Source organism: Argiope bruennichi, chromosome 3 (genome assembly GCF_947563725.1).
Source record: "Argiope bruennichi chromosome 3, qqArgBrue1.1, whole genome shotgun sequence".
Taxonomy (NCBI): Eukaryota; Metazoa; Arthropoda; class Arachnida; order Araneae; family Araneidae; genus Argiope; species Argiope bruennichi.
Window position 1 is genome coordinate 29945496 of NC_079153.1, and position 24393 is coordinate 29969888.

Below are 24393 nucleotides of genomic sequence, written 5' to 3' on the forward strand. Positions count from 1 at the left end.
TTTAAAAACTTTAGTAAAATAAAGTAAGTTTTCTTTCAGACCAAAAATATTTAATTCGTAACTGGAGACATGAAGTCAAAATGACTCCATTGTTATTTTTCTTTTTTGACTTTTGTAAACAGCATTGAAGTTTATTTTGGAAACACAATATGTTCTGGAAATCCTGTAAATACCAAAAATATTAACATTAAAAATGTTCTTCGGCTCATTAATCAATGGGATCGTTTGGCTCAGGCCTATGGTGTATACTTTAAATAAAAACTTTATTTATACACACTGTGTCGATTCGTACCTTTTCATTTGAACATCCTTTGTACTATTTAAACGTTAATGAAACGTTTAAAAGATTTTCGAGAAAAAGTAGTATCATTAAAAGGGTAATTCTTTAAAATTTTAAGCTGATTTAAAATTTCTATTTGCACTGTAATATTTTCGGAACAGACCACGAAAAATCACTGAAATTTCTCTTAATTTTTAGTTAATTTAACTTTTTTTAAATCACTCCAAAATGCACATCCCCACACTTCGAAGCATATATTGTTGTATTGATAGCTCTAAGTCAAATAATCTCGCATCAAAATTCCAACAAATATATTCATTACATATTATTTATATCTTATAAATGTTAATCTTAGCTTCCAATCTCTAGATGAGAGATATATGCATGAGAATCTGATAACTAATTTCATTTAATTTTCTGCACAAAAAAATGAAATATTAGATTTCAAAAAACAGTGATAAATTTAAGGACATTTAAATTTTGTATAATCATTCAATTTTCTTTTCAGCCACGATCCTCGATTGTATACAGTGCTCGTTGGTGAAATGGATGTAATGTCTGTTGAAATTAGGTATAGAGTAGAAGAAATAAAGATTAATGAAAACTACGATCACAGATTTTACTATCACGATATCGCAATTATGCGTTTAGCTCTAGAATTGTCAAATAATGTTGCAGCTTGCTTACCAGAAGATCTTTTGTTTGAAGGCGACAACTGCACAGTTTTAGGTTGGGGACATCTGAATTATGGTTAGATTTGCTTTGAAATTATAATCTGTTTCCCCGAATATGTGTAATTTAAAACACGCACGTGTTATTTTAAAAATAATAAATATAAAATTGAAATCTGCTATTGCAAATTTCAAGTTATCATGTGAGAACATTATTTTTTAAGTCACCTGGTATCAATTTGACATATAAATTACAACATGTTTTCACATGATTCATATTTCGCAATCACCAATATTTAAAAAAGCGATAGTTTTTGACCTTCTCTAAATCAATCGAGTTGTAAATTTTTTTTTGTCTCCAGGCCAGAATTTTTTAATGAAAAACCAGTTTAGACCAGGTTTAAATGATCACGTGATTATAAGATTACACATGTGTCGATATTTAGAAAGCAAGGGTTTTTTTTCCCCCATTTCAAAATTGTTCGAGCTCCAAAACTTTTTTAGCCAGATAGAAAAATTAAAAAATTTTAAAAAATTATATAATATATAGTATAACTTTCGATACTTCCCCTCGCTTTTTCGCGGTCATTCCGCGTTTTCTTCTCTGTGTTTCTTACAACCCTACTTTTTATTGCTCAGTCTGGAGAATTGGGTACATATCGGATATTCTCGTCGAGTTGTAATTTTTTTGTTGGCTTTAAGTTACTAAATCTGACAACCTTCTTTATCATTTTCTAATAACTCTAAAACCAAAAAAAAATAATACTTCAAAAGCAGTAAATCGCCAATTTTCTGCCCGTACATTTTGTGGCTTCAAAAACCTTAAACCAAAACAACATCATGTTCACATGTGGTAATAAAGATTGATCAAGTGAAAATTTTAAAAGAAGCAATCACAAAGATGTCTAAATTCACTGTAAATTATTAGTTTTCATGTAAAAATTCTATGTAAACGAGTGTTGAAGAGAAAATGTGAATACTTGTTTCATTTTATATCCATTAAGTGTACTATTATGACTGCAATGTACTGTAAAGGGTTTTCAAAACGAAGCTTCATATTTAAAATATTTATTTCTGAAGATTGAATAGGTAGAGGCACATACGATACATCACTGGTTAGAGGAAAATCCAAAGTTCTTTCAGCACAAACCCATTGGTATACAGGGTGATAATAAATAAATATCCAAAATTTGTCGAGCTGTCAAAAGAAAACAAACAAAATACAGCTTTTTTGTTCATCGAAAATCAAAAATAACTTCTGAAATTTAAATTCAATACAGTTATAAGTGTTTAATGTGAGTCTAGAACTGCGAAGGATATCGTAGTGGAACGATAGTCCATCCCACAATTCTTTCTGTACGCTTGGTGTGGAATTTTGCAAGGATGCAAATATGCGCCTCTGGCAATATTTGGTTTTTTTATTAGAATACATCGAGTAGCAGGTGTTTGTTTCAATACTACTAATTGTCGTTGATGAACTTAAGACATGGATTCGGCAGGATTTCAAAGCATGCATCAAAGATGCTGAAAAAGTATGCCATGTTTGTAGTTGGTATAATTATGTTGAATTTAAACTTTATGCATTTTTTTTCTCTATAGAAAAACATTCATAAGTTTTATTCTTTTTAAGAATGTAAAAAATAATAGAAATATGAATCAGTTTTTGAACATTTCAGAAGGCTACAGCTCCAGATACTCACAAGAAGTGCACGGTTTGTCTATTATCTCAAACGAATTGTGCAATCAAATATTTGCACGGTTTCCTAGAAGGGGATGATTTTCTCATGGTATTACAGATGATATGTTCTGCGCTGGACTCTTCCAGAGAGAAGATAGATGTGCTTTCCAGGTAATTCGTTAGCAGATTACCCTTGCAGATCAAATTTACCGTAATCACGCACACAAACTGATTACTCAGGCCCGCCGGAAAACACACGGAAAAACTTGAATGATCGGACCACCGCAACAGAAACACTGGTGGAAATTGTGGTCCTAAGGGCATCACCGGCCACGGAACAACCCTTCCCCAAGGAAGTGCGTCCCGTCATCGATGTGAGAAGCCAGACCCTCACCTTTTCGTGTATCCATAAGGGTGGTGAGAACCACAACCATGCTGGAAGTTGCTCATCCTCAATTGTGAGGTGCTCCCCCCTCACGTGAGTCCCAAATTTTCCTTAAGCTGGTTAGGAAATAAATATATCATCCATTGCAAAATGAATGTTTTCTTAATTGATTAGTCTGACATTCACTCTATATTTATTATCTGCGTTAAAAACTCAATGCATTGATATACAATATTAAGTATATTCTTTATAATGCCTGCCAAATAACACTGACTCATGTTATATCACAATATTATGAAAACGTCAGTCAACTGACGTCAGAGTTACTCTACTCTATTTAAATATCAAGAGTAATCTAAACGATCAACTTCACGACGGCACGGAGGCAAAAATTAAGGTTAACTCCTACTGATTATTATCCACTACAGTACTTCCTTTCCCATAAAATCTCCATGTCTCATCATGAAAGTAAAGGTAACTCGACCTCACAACCTTATTACAACCACCTGGAAAGCGAGAATCAACCGTCAGTTTGGAAGCTTCTCATTCCCCTATTTGAGGGGCAACAAGGTAAGTTTGATAAATATAATCAAACATGCCATCTGATTGATGGCACTTTTCTTAAAACATCAGTTCACTGAAACTCTACTTAATTTTTCCGCAACATTTTTAACGCAAAAAATGTTTTTTATTGTTTTTGTTAGTTATATTGCAAAATGAAAATGGTCTTCAATGGTCTAAGAATTATTATCAAGAATTAGCTATTAAGAATTAGTTATCAAGTATTATTATTAAGAATTAGTTATTATTAATAATTATTCATATTAGTTTTAATTTTTCATTAAAAGAATTTATAAGACAAATTTTGAAAGCGGTATAACATAATTTTAAATTGATTTGAATAAATTTATTAAAATGACAAGCAAAATACCGGATTAAATCAAAGCTTTTAAAGAAAAAAATTATTGCACTTTCATTACTTTTATTCACAACATAGCAATTTCATTACAGATAGAAAGAAATTATTTTGAAATCCAGTAATTTTTTAAAATATTTTTTAATTACATTTAATTACATGTATGCACAGCAGGCTCTCTTTCAAATCAGAGTGAATACTATATAAGATTGTATGCAAAGTATTCGCTTTTAAGTTTAAGTAAGCAAAGTTTTCGCTTACCGGCGGGAGTGATTTCCCAAAACACTTTCTCGCGTACTCTCTTATAAACTTGTCATGCCAGAAAATGATTGCATAACAATGGCACGCAATCGTTACGAAATGTTAACTTTTGGCATGAATTTAGCATTTTTACAGAATCTATTGTGTTATCCTTGGCGTATTTTTTGGCGACTAATATCTGACATGTGATTAATAATATCTAGAAATCGAATATGTGATTTAGAAACGATTTTTCACAACCGATTGAAGCAAAGATTTGTCACAAAACTGAACTTGTAGTCACGAAATCCAATTGATAATTCATAATAAATAGTCTTAAATATATCCAATTGATTTATTTAAGTGACTGCGTTTTTGAATTATCGCGCTATCATGTTTCTTTTGTAGTTATATTCTAACAGCCGGACAGACGGACTTCCTCTGATAGTTTTACTAAAAATTTCAAAGAGATTCTCTAATTAGCTATAAATACCATATATCAAATTTCAATCGTCAAGCTCAAAACGTTTTTGAGTTATCTTTGTCACAACTAGACAGACGGACATTTTAAAAAAATGTATTTTTCGAACTCTTGAAAGTCTAAAACAAGAAAATTCATCAAAATCTCGAGTTCAAATTTTTTGAAGATTATTATACCTTCTCTATACTATATAAATATATGTGAAAATAAAAATGTTATCTGTTTCATCCGGGATTTTTAAAATATTTCCATATATGTATATTTTTGTATTCTTAAAATTCTATTTTGCCTAGTTAAGAAATATTTTTTTTAAAAAAATTGTTATTGTGATTGAGTTAAAAGAAGAAACTCATTTAGTATATTGAAAAAATTAATTTCATCCTTTAATTTTAATAGTTAATAATTAATTTGCAAATCCAGTGAGTTATGGTTTGAAATGAAAAATGGAATTATCTATTTTTACGGCTCATCGGAAACTGATGAGAACGCTATCCTTTTTGCTAGTGCTTGATGTTCCCATATTTTTACTATCTAAAATAATAATAGATAACTAACAATTAATGAAATTATTAAAAACCACATTAAGTGGTCGAAATGCGTATTAATATTGTTTGTTGTCTCTGAAGTTAGAGTATAACAATTGTAATTAGAGGTGGCAAAAAGCTTAATATATGCATTTAACATTTAATGAATTGAAGGATGTATTATTCCCCACATTAATCCAAAACATTGAAAAATTATTCACCAATAGACTGTAATTTTGTTCAGTTAACTTATAAAATAAATGAAAAATTCAGAATTCTGAAATACTATTTATGTATGTCCTTTTAGATATATTAAAGACACGAAACATGTTGCAAGCAATGAAATTTAATCAAAAACTTTCACTAACAATATTTTTTTATTTATTCATTTTACAAGGAAAATTATTCGAAAGTCTATTTTTTGCATTAAGAAACATAATTGTTAGACCAGTTTTATCCTCTTAAGAGAACAAAATATGAATAAATTAAAATGGAGTAATCTTTAAAATATCTTTTTTGAACACTGCTTTCAAATCAAATAGTTTCTCAAGATCATTTTAGCAAGCCAATGACTGTTTATCTTTGTTTTAAAATAATAAAATATCAAGTAATTTAGACATCTATAACTAGAAAACAATTTCTTTGCCCATGAATAAATATGTTAGTTTCACATTAATTAAAGGCAAATAAAAATTTATAGTTTTACACTTTTCAGAAGAAGAACACTCGTGATAAATGTATAATTATCATTTACTTTCAGGAGTATTTCACTATGCCATTGTTATGTATATACATTAAAATAGATAATGAATTAAAAGATTAAAACCAGGGGGAGTATTCTCTCTGAAATTTTCTTGCATATTTACCCAATAATGGTCTTATCTCCTTCCTTCGCATAAAACAGTGTACATTGAGTAAGTCTGCTGATGCCTTGTATGACATTGAGAGAAATATGAAATATTATCCTTTGGCACGAATCTACCGCAAGTATAGGTATTTTGGACGGCCTTTTTTCAGGCTGATAACTCCCGAGGGGGGGGGCACTTCTAAAAGAGGATGAGATGCTTCCGGTATGGTGGTAGGATCTCGCCACCCTGAAGGGTACACAAAAAGGTGGGAGATCTGACTCCACCCATCGATGACGAGATATACTTCCTTCGGGAAGGATTGTACCATGGCCGGTGATGGCCCTTAGGACTCAACCACAGTTCCCGCCAGTATTGCTGTTGCGGCGGTCCGGTCATTCAGTTTCTTTATCCGTGTGCCTTCGGGCGGGTCGGAGAGTCAGTGATAGGACATTTTCCAGGCTGATTGGCACCAAAATTCTACACGAAACCACACTTGATTCAGATTATAGACAGCAAACCGAATTTCATTGATGTATGCCATTGCATTTATATGTTTTTGCATTTACATGCTTGCGGAAGTAAAGAACAAAAAAAGACGGTCAACCGATCGACTGATATCCTTTGAAATTTAACAAATTATATTTTAGATGCTAAATCTGTGTACTAAATTTTATCGACCTAGTGTTTTCCATTTTGTAGTTAGTTCACTTGTGTTGGGATAGTCCGATACGCTTTACAGACTTCCTATAAAATGTCTTTCTTTCAAAATTTGTTAAAAATCGAAAAATGTGCCGAAATTCGATATATCAAATTTCAACCATTTAGTTCAAAGCATTTTGATTTATCGTTTTCATAGACAGACAGGTATAATTCCAAAAATGTGGTTTTTAGACAATGAGGTCTGGAACGTAGAGATTCGTCAAAATATCTAATTAGAATCCTTTGACGGTTACAATACTTCCTCCATACTTCGCATACGTGAAAGTAAAAATAAATACATAAAATTCCATCACTGAAATCTATGTTCAATTTAATGAAATCATATACTGTTAATCACAACATTTCTATTATCTTTTCTTTTCATTGAAAAATGCCCTACAACCTTCATGTGTCTTAGTTTATCTACCTGTAGCTCCTTATCTGAAAGCGATCTCGCAGGACTGGTTTTGGTCTTTTCAAAACATGCCATCTATTGATATCGCAGCATGTTGAAAGAGCTTAATCCATCAGACAATGGACAAAGACTTGAAACATCCTCAGATTCAGGTACTATTGATGCATTCGAGAAATGTTCTGATTCTTTCTAAAAAGTCCCCCTCCTTATGACCAAATCTGGTGATAAAAGGAACGACATTCTAATGATAAGATTACCCTAGCAGCATTCCGGTTTATGACTCCTCGATCCAAATTTCCGAAAAAAAAATATGTCAATAATTAATTAAATTATTTAAAACAATACGCTGCATTAAAGATTATAAAACTTACAAATATCGCTTTGAGTTAAATAATTATTAATTTTTGATATTTTATATACAAATGAAAAATAGAAATGAAATCAAAATTCTTTTTCTTAGAAATAGCATAGGTGGCGCTCTGTTCGACTATGACTTGTTTTTTGGAAAAACAGTAAAACTGAAAACATTATAACGGGTGGTTTTCCAAAAGTGCTCAACATCAAACTTGGCAAGAGCTAATAACATTATTTTTTGTGCCATAACAAGAACACACTTAATTAAAAAAAATATGTACTGGTTCTTTCTTAAATTACTTGGTAAGTGTGAATAATTAATTACCCATTTTGCTGTCCTAAAATTATATAAATTGTTTTTAAATATTAGTATAAATATGAGTATATAATATTCTAATATTTTTAAATTGTAATATCCGAGTGTGGATAGTTTAATTTAAATTGTATTAATCATATTTTGATCATAAATTTGTTTAGAGTTTCAAATTTCATTGCTGAATCTATGCCTATAATTATTTAAACTAAAAATTAATTTGGTAATATAAATTGTAATTGAATTTAAGATACAAAACTAAGTTGCATTAAGTATTTGATATTAAATGCAATTTTGAATTTATATTTTTTGCATTAAATTGACTGCGATATCGAATTAAAACGTTTTATACTGGAAAAAAATATTTTCAATATTTCAGTAATGCAATATTATTATGTAATTTGCTACAAAATAGTCCATTGTCAAATTTGTATTAAAAATAATTTAGTGATGGATTTAGCTATCAAATAATCGAAAAATTTAAGCCTCTTCAAAATTTGTATCATCTAACAAATTAAGCTGAGTTCCTTTCCTTCTGTTTAATGTTCCTTATTTAAATGATCAGTTACTATTTTATTCTGCATCAAAATGAATCAATAAACATTGCCTAATGTACATAAAATAAGAGTACAGAAGTTGATCCTTTTTATGCCCATTTGTTGATAAACCGGGTATAAAAATATTTTAGAAAAGGGACCTCAAAATATTGTAGTTCTTTGTTCTTATTAAATGAACAAAGTTTTCCTCTTTGAATCTCAAATGAATAGTTTGGAGACGTTAATTAATATAAGCAATGATCCATAAACTAATCACTAGTTTTCGTCACTCTGTGAAAGTGTGCTCACTTGTAATTGAAAAGATATCCCTTCGAATTTCTAAATATGATAAGCAAGCACTATTATATATTTTGGATGTTACCCGTCAATCAGAATACATCCAAAATTGGATGCAGATCTTGCCTTTTGATAATTTTTAGTGTTTGATACCATCTCATAACAAATTCCATTTATCTAAAATGTTGTATTTTCGAGATGACTTTTGCATATACATTGGCTGTAGGAATTACCAAAAGAAGCCGTATGATTAATAATATTTTTTTGACCTATTAATGGAATAATTAATAACGGATTAGGATCAGACATTTATACAGATATTGAATTTCGGCAGAAACCCAAATTCTAAATTTCATCTTCGTAATTTGTTATGCTGTATAGTAATTTTTTCTCATGGACATCGATGAACAAACAAAATTTCCGATGGCTGTTTCTTCCAAAATTTGAAAAAAAAATCAAGAATTTTAGTGTAAAGATTTCATACTAAATTTCAACTATTTTGTTTTAAGCATATTTGTGATTTTCGTGTTCCCAACTAAGACAAGAACAACTCCAGAAATGTTTTTCCGGACTCAGGATGTTATAAAGATTCATTAAAGTCAAGTTATCAATTTGTTGATGATAACAATACTTCGTCGTTTTATATTACACACATGAGAAAAATTAAAGTTTTTGTCAGTCTTAGAAAAAGCTCTTTGGATTTTTAGTACATTATAGTAGCTGCTCAAAGTATGAATAATTAGAAAGAGGTTATTACATATTGATACTGCAATTCACTTATAGCTATGCTTTTTTTTCAGAATTTATATTATTGTTTTTACAAAAACTTTAAATTTATCTATTTGTCCATCTGTAATCGCCATCAGAGAATTTTCTTCAAGTATTGATATAAGGTAAAGAAGTGCACACAGCACAAGAAGATACAGAAGTGAACACATCAAAAGAAGGATGTGATAGATTTTTTAAAAAATGATTTGAAATTTGCCCTTTAGAGACCCTGACTGACCGCGATACTAGAAAGAATTGAAGTCCCGAAACACATTTTCTTTTTTAATATTTGTTTGAAGTAATAGGTCAAAATATTTTTAAGCTAACCTTTTTGGCCCAAACCACTTCTTTATATGAAGGAAAGGACATTCATTTACCTACTTCTGTTCCAAAAAAGCCACCTGTGGAGTATAAAAGATTAGGATATTTGTTAACAATGCATAAAAAGGAAATAATGATGGATACGGATTTCAAAAATAACGCTTCATCTTTCTTAAGAAAATTTTGGCTGTAAGAATTACCCAAAGAAGCCCGCATGATTAATGGTATTTTATTTTTTTTCAGGCATTTACCCAGCACGGGATGTTCCTTTCCAATAATTCACTTACAATAATTCTATATAAATTATATCTTTTTTTTTCTTTTTTTCTTTTTTATTTATTATTATTATTATTTTATTTTTTTTTTTTGCATAAAGTGCTTGTTTGAATTTATATTATTCTTTTCCTATACCATACTTCATTCATCAAACTTTAAGTGTTCCTATTTAACATTTTTATTGCTTCTCATTAATAATTCGATTTTGAAAAAAAAATCAAGGAATTCATTTTTTATGCATTTTAAAATATATTGAAATAAACAAAACGAATTGTATTGTTTTATGTTTAATATTAAACCTTAGTAATTAAATATACCGGCTGTACGTTCCGAATTTGCGATAAATTCAAGTCATAGAATATCGCTGAAAGAAGTTGGCCATTTCTTTCCATTTTACCTTCGTGACATGGGGAAATCATAATGATTATTAATCAGTTTTCATTGGTTTCATTTATAACTGCATCTTTTATGCTTTTAGAAATATTAACATAAAAATTGTGATGTCAATAAATTTATTCAATAAAATAAAGAACAAAATAGAATATAGCGATCTAATTTGTTATTTTCGCTCGGGGTAAAGTGGGCACAGGTGCTATTTTTTACTTTTGCAATCGCATATATATTTTTTTAAAGAATGTATTGGAAACTATTCACAAAACAGAATTTACTTAAACCTGTCTTTGATTTTTTTTTCTCTTAATTTGGAAAAAAAGAAGCAATCTTTCATTTATTCATATGGAAGGAAGGTTTCAGTCACATTCTTTGGCATGATTCAGATAACAGCAACAAAGCCATATCTAATCATGATTTACTAAGGAAGAATTCTTTATCTGTTCCTTAGAAATTATGAATTTTTTTAACTAAAGAAATGAATGTGACGAATGACTCAGTAGTTATTTAATACAATTAAATTTTTCCTTTCTAAGTTTTGTTTTTGGATGTAGAATTGAGTATTTTTAAACTGAATTTTAATGATTCAATTTGTGCATCGACATATTTTACTTTGCAAAAATTAATTCTTATTTATCTTTTCTTAAAAAATATAAAAACATTTTTGCTTTCTTTGCAGTAACTACAGCCTACATTTTAGTGGTCAGTGGAAAGGGATTGCATTTCGAGTCACAGACAAGACGAGTTTGTCCGGAAGGTTTTAGTTGTCATTTAATTAAAGTCTGTCCATTTGCTTGGAATTTATATAAAGTAGGTAGGAGCCCACAAATTTGCGGATGGGTAAATGATATACCATTTGTTTGCTGCCCAGATAATACTACACATGAGCAGTCTTACATTGATGAGAAAACTGAAGATGTTGCACCAAATATTAACGATGAAATTCCTCGACCAAACGAAGAATTACCATACAGTGGCGAAACACCTGAGGGTGAAGAACAAAAACCTGATGAAGAAGTGCCTTTTCCAACTGAAAAACCACCTAATAATAACGAAAATCCTGACGAAGTGGCACCATCTATTGATGAGGAAATAGGGATGTCTACAGGGGACTACACCTTTTACTTAGAAGACAAACAGGAACTAAGAACAGAAAGAAATCCGATGAAAATCAGTCTTACTAGCTCTGGAGGTATGAATTGTTTCTTAATAATTTTATAGAATTTTTACAGTTTATTAATAACCTGAAAATTTATTTAAAACGTTCAAAAAAACTAGAGAGAGACATAAAATATTTTTTGTTAGAAAAAAAATGAAAATGACTGGAATAATAACAAATAAATGACAAACAGAATTAATTCTATCCTACCTGAAAGCATCTAAAGTATGCTAAATTTTATTGTTTTAGATATTTTTTCTTAAAATTTAGTCTTTCAAGATATATGAAAAAGAAGAAAATTGAAGTAATCAATCTAAATAGCATATTTTCTGGCAATCAAAGCCAAATAATATATTTATATGTCATTTATTCAATAGAAATTCAATAGATTCTCCTCCGCGCACTTTAAAAAAATGGTTTCATCTTTTCGTGATATTTGATATCAAGCATACCTGACAACAGAAATATTATATAAGGTGTCCTCTCACATCACTACTTAATAGTTACATTCGAAATCGCAAGAGATGGACATATAATTCCACTTAAAAAAACTTTAAATGACGGGAAGAATTATATTTTAAGTTGTTTGAGTCAATAAATTCATTTAACGCAAAAAAAGAAATCTAATTTTTTTTTCATACATTCCTCCAGACCTATTAATTATATTTGGTAAAATATTCTTGACTCTGTAACATTTTAAACAACCAAATAGAAATCCAATTTTCTGCGACTAAAACTGTTCAATTTATGAAACGTTGAAAATCACCATAGTAGACGAATTTTACAAATAAATTTGGGGTCTCGAGGGACATCTTAAAGGATCGTCTGCAGATAGAAATTATGCAGCTTTGCGTTACTTTTCCAAATTTTTTCTTAAAATGACTCTTTTTTATTTAAAATCGTTAAACTTTGATTGATTTCAATCATAAAATGATGAGGACTTTTCATCGAAAGTTTTATAGCAGTGGTTCCAGATTCGTAGAAGTCTGCGGACCATTAACCTACAAATTAAACAATCTGCAGACCACCCTCACCCACCAACGATTTAAGGAGAGTCAGACCATCCAGGGTGTAATATCTCCTTTCAAGGGGTGAGAGATCCGATGTTTCACTTTGAAAAATTTTTAAAAATTAAGATGCTAAAATTTGCATTTTGAAGTATTTTTATAGAATATTTACTTGTTATATACTTTTAAAATATGTTATAAGACCCTCCTTCGGACCACCGATTGCTAAACATTGTTTTAGAATATCGAAAATTGATTACTAAAAATGAATGATACGACCAGGGAAATATAAAAAGCTAGAATTCGAAGGTAGTTTTTTTTTTTTTTCCAAAGATAGATTTATTGACTCAAATGACGTAAAATATGACTCTACCCGTCATTTAAAGCATTTTTCCAACTGGATTTATATCTCTATAACGGTTTAGAAATTAGTTATTGGACCACGATAAAAGTGAACAATCTTTAAAGGAACACGACATTTTGTTCATTGATGAACTTACGGAATAAATAATTCGCTACAAGTTGTTTTTTTTAGAATTTCCCTCAACTTTCAGCTAAGTTAGGATAAGTGGACAGAATTAAACTCAGTTAAATGATTTAGTACATTTAATTTCAGCTGGTTATGATAAGTAGTCAAAAGTAAACTTAACCTTATGATTTAATACATTTGGTTTCTGCTAGTTAGGATAAGTTGACAAAAGTAAAGTTACATGATTTAAGTAGGATGCCTTTGTAAAATAGTAAAAAAGGTGTGACGGACTCCATATCGCTTTATCTAAAATATTTAAATTTTTCTTCTTACTTAAATTTTAAAATGCGTTTCACGTAAGCTTCTATACAGTGCCGGAAATGGTTAAAAAAACTAATATTTATCGATGTCTTATTTATCGCTATAGGCATTGTATTAATTGTGAAAAAACTTGTTGATAATAGGTTATAAGATTGTAATGAATAACTGAATTAAAAGTTTAACACTCTGACATTCTTTTATTATATTAATAAAAACCTTTCATAATTTTAAATCCTATTAGCTGCCTTTGAGAATCTACAAGGTCGCTGGAATATTATGTTAAATTTCCATTCAATCCTTATTCTGCGCTTCCTTGATTTCCATAATATCTTCAAAAATGTATATATATATAGTAAAGTAAAAGTAAAAAAAAAAGTATAAATAATATATGAAAAAATACATTTAAACAATATGGTGAGCATTAAAGCTTTGTTAACTTTTCTCTTGTTCTATTTATTTTGCAAATGAATCTTCATATTGGAATCAAGTGCCACGACTTTTTAGTGACATTAAAAGAGTGGCTGTTTTGGTAATATATTTTCTAATTGCAAATCGTATTTCAAAATACCATTGCTTTACTTTCTTGCTAATCGTAATTGCTTTGATAGCGACATTGGTTATATTTAATTTCATTTGAGTCCTTTAGGTATAACTTTATTCCATGATTCCGACAAATTGTCAGACATTAAATTCTTGTTATTTTAATTGTTATAAATTTGTTCTGCTCATTGCATGCATGATCCTTTTTAAATGGGACAATCCCATGATGTCATAGTGCTATTAAAATAACCGATTGATTCAACTTTATAATTCCATAATATTTTACCTACTATTCGTAATTCATATTGTAAACTACACAAATGTTAAACTGAATGCTTCTTCCTCATATTTCAAAAATAGAAAGAAGATCATGAGATTAAACATTTGTTAAAAGAAAGAAAATGCTTTGATTTTCAGAGTAACAATGTAATTCATTATTAGAAATTGGATAGGAAGTTTTTTTTAAGAGTGGCCGAAATTCGTCTTTACATGTGCATGTGTATTAAATTTGCAAGGGTATTAAATTGGTATCATTAAAAAGTTGTTTTTAAAAATTTTGAAATGGCGAAATGTTTAATAATATTTTCATAAATTATCGTGAATAACATTAAAGTTCAGCTAATTTTTAATTAATTAAGATGTACATTCCAGGTGGGTTCCAAGATGTACATTTCCACTCTCCGAGATTTATATGTCCAAATTTGATAGCTAATAGGCAAGAGGTTTGTACTGTAGAGAGCTAACACGCACACACACTGTCATCTTTATTATTAGTAGAGATGTAACGAGCAGATAATAAACAGATTCTTCCGAAAACTTTCAGTAGCGGAAGTAAATCAGGCTTTTAAATATTTGGTGACGCAATTAAGACGATTTTAACTTCCTTGCAACAATGAAATATACTGTTAAAATGTATGCTAAAAACTTTTTACTGTCAAATTTCTGAAATACTACTCCATTAAAAATTCATTTTTTGAATTTTATAAAGGTCTAAAACTTACTTTTGTGCATTAAATTATGTTTGGAAAATATTACAGAAAAATTCAAAATCACTGTTAATATTTAATTAATTAAAATTCTCTCTATATATTTTTAAAAAATTAACCGAGATATGTCTATCAATCCTTCAAAATATAGTTAAATGAAACTTGGTATCTTTAAGACAAACGATCTGCCTTGTAGAGCATCATTGCACGTGCAGACACATACATTCTCCTTTTTTAGGAAGCAACAGATAAACAGAAGTAATAAACGCTCACATAATTAACTGATTTTCGCTTCAGTATTACTCTTTTTTGTCCTTTTATTTAAAAAAAAAGAAAGAATTTTCCAAAAATATCCAAGTAAATAAATCTGAAATTAGAAATTCTCGAAAATTAACAAAGCATAGATCTGATTGTAAATAACACGATCTCGATCCATACATAAGCTTCGTTGTTATTATAAGATATCGCCTATTACAAAAATATGGTCAGCAAAAAAGTTGGTGTTGTCTTTTAACTTTAATTTTTGTCTCTCTTGCATTTGAAATAAACGAATGTTTTAACCTAAACTACATAGATCGTATCAGAAAAATTTAAATTCCTAATCGTTGCTTTCAGTTTTTCATTAAATTGGGAAAAACAGGCACGTTGGCAGCAGGAATGATATATAGGAATAATTAAACATAAAAGTCCAAAAAGTAGGGAAATGTCACAAATGGGAATTTAAAAAAAAAGTATTTTCCTCAGTCTCTGTTTATATTTGTTTTTCATCCTACGTAATTCTAGATTTCCGTGAAATAATTCCTGTTTAACTTCCTAATTACGTGTTACCCTGAATATATAATCTCCATCTTTATTTCAAATTAAATCCCTGTCAGAATTTTTCTAGAAAGTGAATTCTTTATTTTTTTATGGTAGGCTGTGGCTATAGAAAGAGTGGCAATTCGTCAAATGTACATTTGACAGCAACTAGCACGCCGTCCTCAAATGACGATACTGTTAGAACGGCTGTTGTAGGAGGTACTACGGCCAATCAGAAATGGACATGGATGGTAAGTTAATTTATCGATTTTTTTTAGTGAAAAATAATTATGTAAAATAAATTTGTCATATAAAATAATAGATAGAATATTAGTACCCACGTATATAATTCTACTCAGTTTGCTTTATCAACATAAAGATTCCACAGATGTTTGATAATGAATAATTTAATGAAAACTGTTTACATTATATTTGATAAATAGATGAATATCATAATAAATTTCAGAAATAATGTCATGAAGATTCTACTAAATATAAGGTATATCAATATTTTCTTCCTAAAAATACTCTAACAGTATTTGGATCAGTACACCATGTTTCTGTTTCCATTGTTCAAAGCAACATTGAAGGATCTCATCAGCATTGAGAAGTGAGGCTTTCCAGTTGCCTCTTCATTTCATCATTTGACATCTTCACAATGTCTCAGGTCTTTTTCTGCATTTCCATTTAATCATTTTTGGGACAAAAAAATATACCACAAGTGACAAATGAGAGGTGGATAATCCAGTGTGGGAATCGAATTATGAGTGGTTAAAATTACGGTTAAATGTGCAACAACTTTTGGGACAACTTTTGCACGCAGTTTTTAAAAATCCCTTTTGTTTTGATAGGATCATATGTACACCCGATATTCCCAAATTTATTTTATTAGCAATTAATCATTTGAGTAGTGAATATGTGAATGTAATTTTTATGATTATTCTTTCCAAATTTATCAATGTTGAGACACTACTTTATCGCCAACATTAAGGGGAAAAAATACAAAAAAATATCTACTATTAGCTATATGCTCTGGTAGATGTTTGGCAGTTACAAATGCTTCAGTGGGACCACCGGAAACAGTCCACAAGGACAAGCATCATCTCAAGGTCACCTTGATGCATTAGTTCGCATATTTATTTTGCAGACTACTTATAAATAGTGGCTATGAGATATCCGGCAGCAGCAAAATCTGGAATAAAGCAGTTATAGAGAAGAGAGAGAGATCGATGATAGTAAGGAACAAATTACTATTTTTGATATATTAATGAGTTTCCATGCGAAATAAATGTCCTGATTCTCTTTTTTACTATAATTGCTTAAAATAGAGATCATCAACAAAATTTTAATGGGCAACTCATGGATTGTAAATACATACAATTGTAAAAATATAAAGAATTTCCCGAACATTACCGTTAACTTTGTCTCTGATAACTAGATTTTCATTGAATTTAATGGAGATTTCATATATTTTTGGTGCTAATACATTCCCAACAGAAACATTCTTTATGTTAAATCTGGTGATGAAGGTAGCCAAAGACAACTCTCGCATCTAACACACTCACTCTCACAACATCACACAGCCTTTATTGTATTTTAACCCTAAAGGAATTCTAAGGTAACTTCTACTATTCTATCAAGCGTAGAAGCAAAGAATAGTCCAGTTCTGCTCAGCTTGCAATGAATAGACTGGATTGCTTGGTGATTCGGTAGTTCTCTATTTTGTACATCCTTCGAATAATTGTTCTGTTTTCACTCATCAATTCTTGCACAAAAATTATATCAATGAACTACAAGTGTTTGTATAAAGATGCAAACTCCTTGAAATCATAAGATTAATAAGAATTTCTGATAGCAGCTGACACAGAAGTAGGCGATTTCATGGTTCGATAACCGATTTTATCAGAGGATTAATATAAATGGAGACCTCGTGGTGCAAATTACTGCGAATGCGGCCAAATCTAAAATCGAGAGTCAAACATCCTCTCACTGGTAAGCCTTGGTAAAGTTTAAAAATGGGTTTGCCAGCCTGTTTCGGATGTCGTCTTCGTTATCTGAAGAGGGGTCAAAATGGAGAAGTTCGTCCCAAAAATAGTTTTTACGCAATTTCAAAATAAGATGTTAATGAATTAAAATTGAATTATGTGAGTGGAATCAATGATTTGTAAGAGAGCATCCTTTATTGCCTGAGCATATCGTTTTCGCAAATACAATCCACTACTAAAAAGGGCTTAGCTGATCTTTTTTAAGTACTATTATTTTTAATACCGATATTTTAGAATAATTCTGAATCGGAAAAGTAAATCTAATAAATTACATAACTAAATAAAAAAAGGCAATTCTTTTTTTTTCTCCTTTTTTCAGGCAGCCATATTTAACAGGAAAGGCTGGAGACCATTTTGTGGAGGCACTGTGATCGACGATAGACATATCATCACAGCCGCTCATTGTTTTGACCATAGGAAGTAAATAAGTATCCTGTATTAGTTTTCTGAAGTAATATTCACCTCATAGAACCAATATTTTTTCTAAGTACATTATATTTCTCAAGGTATAAAAAAATAGCATTTCTTGTACGGAAGACTGAATGTTATTGTTGTTGTTGTTTCTATACCACCTCTATGAAACCAAACATCTCTAAAAAGTCCAAAAACAATAGAAAATCCCTTAAAATCTCAAAAATCGTAAAATTTAAACATTTAAGAATGGGACTGGGGGGGGGGGTGGCTTGATCCGCCTTGCACCAAGGACATTCATCAAAGATCCTCCGTCCATGTTGGAAGGTGAGGGATTTGGTGTGTCCACTTAAAAAACGAGAGAGAGCCGTTTACTGTTTTCTAGAGATATTCAGGCGGTGATATCAACCAGGACTCTTACCAAAGTACCAAGGGTGAGCAGGTGGCACTCTCCGACTCCATCTTTTTGATAGAGGAGATTTCAGAATAAGTTAGTGTTGCATCACCATGAAATATGTCAGCTGAGGCAGTCTTAGTTAAATTATCTGCTATCTCATTACCATTTAAACCAACATGTAAGGGGACCCATTGAAAGTGTTTAGAGAGTTCAGCGGAGAGCCTGGCAATGGGGTCTAAGATATTCATGCTAATCTTGTCCCCCACTTTCGTCCAATGAGAAAAGGGCTGTATAGAGACACGACTGTCCGTTAAAATCCAAATGTCTCCGAAGACAGTTTCAGAAGACGGAAGACAGAATTTAAGGGCTTTATGAGTTCATTCATAACTGAGCCTTTAAAAATTTTAAAAGAAGTTTTAGCTTCAAATCAAACAAATGCTATAACTTAAAAAATATTAAGAAAGGATGGCGGAATTTGAATAGTAATAGATAATAGTAGGTAAAATAATATTTTGTATAATAAATAATGTTATATATTTGTAGATAAAAATGGATTAACAGAAGCAGAATAGAAAGGGATCGAATTGTTCTAAATTTAAGGAAAAGATAGTTTAAAAAAAAACTCATTTGGAGTACATTTTTTGAATAATCATAATTTTTATTTCTTTATTGTTTCGATTTTCTTTTTCTTTTTTTTTTAACTAAAAGTTTCTAGAAGCATGTTTTTATTTATAAGATGGGATTTTTGTATTTGGTTTTTCCTCATGCAATAAAGTTCTAAATTCTGTAGCATTATTGGTTCATGATGAGAATAGACTATTTTAATTGTTTCAATTTCTTAACAGTCAATTAATATATTAATTTTGCGAAAGATAAATTTCATCGAAGTGGCTTTATCTAGAAATTTTGTTCCGAAATATTAATTTCAAAATTCTGTAATAACCTTGAATTGTTTTGAGAAGTTTTAAGTACCATTTTATTAGTGTAGTACAAAAAATAAGAAATAATATTTTTTGCTGAAAAATCAAGCAATATTATAAAAAAAACAATCTGGGTACCCTGTAATTATAAGCACATGAAGAAAAATGAGACCCTAAGAAATTCAATAGATATTCATTGAAATTTAAAATATATTATAAATGTAATAAAAATGCAAAATTAACTAAAAGAATTTCTATCAGAATCTCGTGCTTTTAGGTTTTTGATTTAAAATTCATATTTTTATAAGGATTAAAAAGTTAAAAATAATACATAAAGAGAAGAAATATTAGATTAATTTTAAATAGAAATATGAGTAACGATAATTGGAATAGTTAACATTCTAGAAGAATATTTAGTATATAAATTATATTAAATATCTTGAAATTAAAATCTATTTATAGAAATTTAGAATATTAATAGAAGTAATTTTCTTTATGGTCAAATTTTATATGATTGTTTATACTTAAGCATAAGAAAAATAAGCCAATTTGGTGTAATAGCTTGGTTGTAGCGAGACTACATTCTATTGTATTTAAGTATGACACGTTTTCATAAAAATGTAATGAATATGATGAAATATATTCATTCATTCGAAAAAATAATAAATATAAAACGCTTTTTTCAGTGTATTAAAAAGGTTAAATAATTTTTTTATAAAAATCCGGAGTTCGGATAAAAATAGTACAATCGTTTGACATAATAAAGCAACAATAAAACTACAAAACCACAATAAGTATCAATAGAAACAAAAAAGTCTCAAAATTTAATCATCTAAAAATTAAAATACATCATAAATTATGATTCCGATCATTATCTTTAAATTTTTAAGATTTCAATTTCAAACTCCGGAAGTGTTATCAAAAAAAATATTCGCTTTCAGTTCCTTTAAAATATTTTTTTTTCTCTTTAAAAAGCAGCGTTTATTTTCCTTTCTGAAAAAAGAAACTATCTTTTAATATTTTTAGCTTGAAATATTATATAAAAAAATCTGCTGTATAAAAGATCTATTGAATGTCATTCTTTTCCAGTATTAACCCAAATCTATATGTAGTGAAGATTGGTGAAATTGATTTAAGATCATCAGATATCACATACGAAATCGAAGATATCAAGCTGCATGAAAGTTATCAGTCCGCCTACTATTACGATGACATCGCCATCATACAACTTGTCAAAAGCTTGCCTGCAGATGTCATTCCTGCTTGCCTGCCGAAAGAAGACATGTTGATTGAAGGTGACAGCGTCTTGGTTTTAGGATGGGGAGATTTATCTTTCGGTAAGTTAATTTTTAAGATTCTCCATTAAGAAATTTATTTCATTTCGATGCAAGTTTTCTTAACCTTCTAAAAAATATAAGGCGGAAAAATTACTTCCTTTTTTTTCTATGTCATTAGATATTAGTGTCATTAGATTCATTAGCCCCTCATTTGCTGTTTTAAACATTCAGTGAACTATTAGACCGATTGAAGTTAATATTGTTACAAATCTGTAATTTTGCCTCCCAGCACGACTAGTATCACCGTAAGAATAACAGTTGTACGCTCTGTCCTGTACGTGCTGAGCTTGGCGACCATTTGGCGACTTGGCGACGAATTTGGTGAGCTTGGCGACTAAATGGATAATACTGGAGAGTTCGTGAACCTTCACGATCCATCCACTAAGAACCGAGATACATCCAGATACGTCCTGATTGGTCTGGAAGATTCCAGCCCCGCCTCCCGGAACTATAAAAGACAGGCACTTTGAATCTGCAGGGAAGTCGTGTGAGTGAAGTCATGTGTATCGTCAGAAGTTGTGTGTGAGAGTAGTCGGAGTCGCCGACAAGTAACAGAACTGGAGGATTAGACAGCAAGCAAGCTGTTGAACTAGCGATTAAATGCGCTGCGGTATTTGTAGAAAATTTTGAAACAATATATTAAGTGATTAGATAATAATCCAGATAAGTCACCCTGATCACCAGGTTTTCACCCACGTAAGTCAGTAACAAGAAAGTATTTGCTAATGTCAATTCAACCGCAGATTAAAGTGTTAACAGCGTCAAATCCTCAGTAATCAAACACATCTATGTTTCTAACAATAACATGATTTTGGCATCCTTTATAACTGAATTATGGCACTTCAATTCTGGCTATGAACGTTTTACTTTTAAAAATCTTGTCTAATTTCTGTCTGTTTTTGAAGCTCATAAGACTGTTTACTGATTGCAAAAATACTAACAAACACTTTAACATCTGCAAACCACTATCTTTAAGTAGTTCTGTTTAGCTTTAACTTACCTATTTTAGTAAATAGTTATAGTTCTATTCAGCTATATATCTCAACTAGCCGCCTTTGGCGACCAGCCGGTTCGCCAATCTTAATTTTCGTTTAAATTTTAATAATTAAATAGGTTGAACCGGAGTTTAACCCCCTTCTTCGCAAAGTTGCGATAAGGGGGCAATCTTTATTATGCACTATAATTGAACATCTGCTCCTTTGCTTTTGAACATTTCGCAAGGCCGTTGTTGGCGATTTTTAAAAATTGTGCCAAGCAGGGGGTTAAACTCCAGTCGTACCATTAAATATTTTACGCAATTCCAACTTTAATAGATTCTTCAGCAAAATATTTTAAAACTTCAAATTTTGATAGTCATATAATTCACTCATAATATTATAAGGGCCTTCAGTCATAGCCTGATATGTATCTCTCTAATTTTCTGTTACCCCTCGTAGAAATTATGCTTTAAATTAAAGTGTAAATGATTAATCTGCAATTAATGTAATAATATTTTTTACTGAAACAAAGCATTTTTTTAATACTATGATTACTGATAATAGAGTCACTGAGCGTTTAGACTTTATGGGCACTAAAGAATATCTTTCTTAATTTATGTAATATCTCAAGAATTTGTCAACAAAAATTTCTCAGATTCATCATGAACAGATCGATTAATTAACAATGTTTAATTTTAAATGCATCAAACAATAAGAAAATAAAATGAATCGTTTAAAATAATCGATCGAAAACAGGTTTAAAAAAACTACTTAAAAAGCGATGTACTTAAAACTATAAGCATATACAAAAAATATATAACTAACATAAACACAATTTACTTACAAAAGCATGCAACTATCCTAAAAATAATTTAAATCATCCGTTGATAATGGTTGCCATGTCAACAATCAGAACACAATGCGCATGCGTGAATTTTCTTCGCCAGTAACGGTAACGCAAATGCGTGAATTTTTCTACGCCAGTTAGGGTAACGCTATGCAGATGAGACATTTTTAATTTCCTTTATTCTGTGTTATTTTAGTTCAAAAGTACTTCAGAATGAATCTGAAACATGGATTAATTAACAATATTTAATTTTAAAAGCATAAAACATTAAGAAAATAAACAGAATCGTTTGAAATAATCCGCCGAAAAATGTTAACCCTAGCCTCATTACTGTTGGGAGAAAAAAAAACTGAAGCCTTACTGATTTGGCGGTGGGGAAAATGGAAGATTTTTTTGGCGAGAAAGTTAGTTTTTAATTAATAATTAAAATTTCAAAAAAAGGGACCCCAGATGCACATTCCCGACCTCTAAGGTATACATGTACCAAATTTGGTAGCTGTATGTCAAATGACCTGGCCTGTAGAGCGCCAACACACACACACACACACACACACACACACACACACACACACACACACACACACACACACACACACACATTGAGCTTTATTATAAGTATATAGATGACAGAATTTCCGATTCAAAAACTTACTTGAGATTCTTAATCAAAATTAAATTTTTGGTGTCGATATATTTAATTTATGGGGTTTATTGCCCTCAAATTTTCTCACATGCTCCCCATTAAAGGTTTTATTCCTCCTTCAACCGCAAGGAATTGTGGATCTTGGATAACGTTAATCGTAAATCCATTTACTGAATTTATCATGCTAATATGAATTTTGGATACTTTTTCACAACCGATTGAATTCAAAATTTGACATGTAATTACAGTTGCTGTCACAAGATCACAAACTGAATTTTCATTGATTATATTATATAAGCTATAAGTTTTACATGCATATGAAAATGCAAACCAATGAACAGTCAACCATCTGCCGGAGTTGGTTCCAAAAATGGCGAGAATCCATTTTTTTTAGTTACTAGATCTATGAATCAAATTTTATCAACCTTGCTTCTAAAGTTTTGTCGTTATTAAATTCACTTACTCATATTGGATAGACAAATTTCCTGTGAATGGATTTCGTTCAAAATTTCATAGAAATCTACAAATTTGGTCTTTAGTCCATATACCAAATTTCATCCCTTTTGCTCAAAGCACTCATGTGTCATCTTATTCGTAACTAGATAGACATAACGCCAAAAAATTGTGTTTTTTTGGAATCAGGGAAACCTGAAGCGTAAAAATTCTTCAAAATCTCGAGTTCAAATTTTTTGACGATTCCAATATATCCTCTATACTTCACTTCATATACGAGAAAATAAAAGCCAGTATTTTACAGTGGTTGGAAAGGGTTGTTAATAAAAATTTTGAAAAATAACTATTAATTTCTCATTATTTTAAACATACTGTCTTTGAATCAGTTCGTTACTGGAATCAGAAAACAAGATGTGTTTCCAATTACCCTATAGTCTCTGAGATAATTGGAATGCATAAATAATTTGAATGTCTAAATAATGGAAATATAAAAATAATTTGAAAAGAGGCATTGCTTAAGAAGCCCTCTAGAGCATGATGAATCACTCATATAAATTATAAGCCTTTTTTTTCCATTTCATACAATTATTTTAAATTGTAGAAGATGATAAAATCGGCAAAAATCTTTCTCATATATCATATCCTAACAGAGAAACTTGCCGCTTGTATAAATATTTATAAACTCATTTCT

The 24393-nt window shown here is 30.2% G+C and overlaps 1 protein-coding gene across 1 annotated transcript in view; it reads left to right on the forward strand.

Annotated features, from left to right (window-relative positions):
- Nucleotides 1-7222: 7222 nt before the first annotated feature.
- The window catches only part of LOC129962797 (uncharacterized), a 51925-nt gene continuing 34754 nt past the window's right edge, over nucleotides 7223-24393 (forward strand). Inside the window, exons 1-5 of the mRNA XM_056076792.1 lie at nucleotides 7223-7289; nucleotides 11072-11584; nucleotides 15790-15923; nucleotides 18037-18137; nucleotides 20535-20782. Of these exons, the coding sequence (XP_055932767.1) occupies nucleotides 7229-7289; nucleotides 11072-11584; nucleotides 15790-15923; nucleotides 18037-18137; nucleotides 20535-20782 (1057 nt within the window). The 5' untranslated portion in view covers nucleotides 7223-7228. The remainder of the gene's footprint in view (nucleotides 7290-11071; nucleotides 11585-15789; nucleotides 15924-18036; nucleotides 18138-20534; nucleotides 20783-24393) is intronic.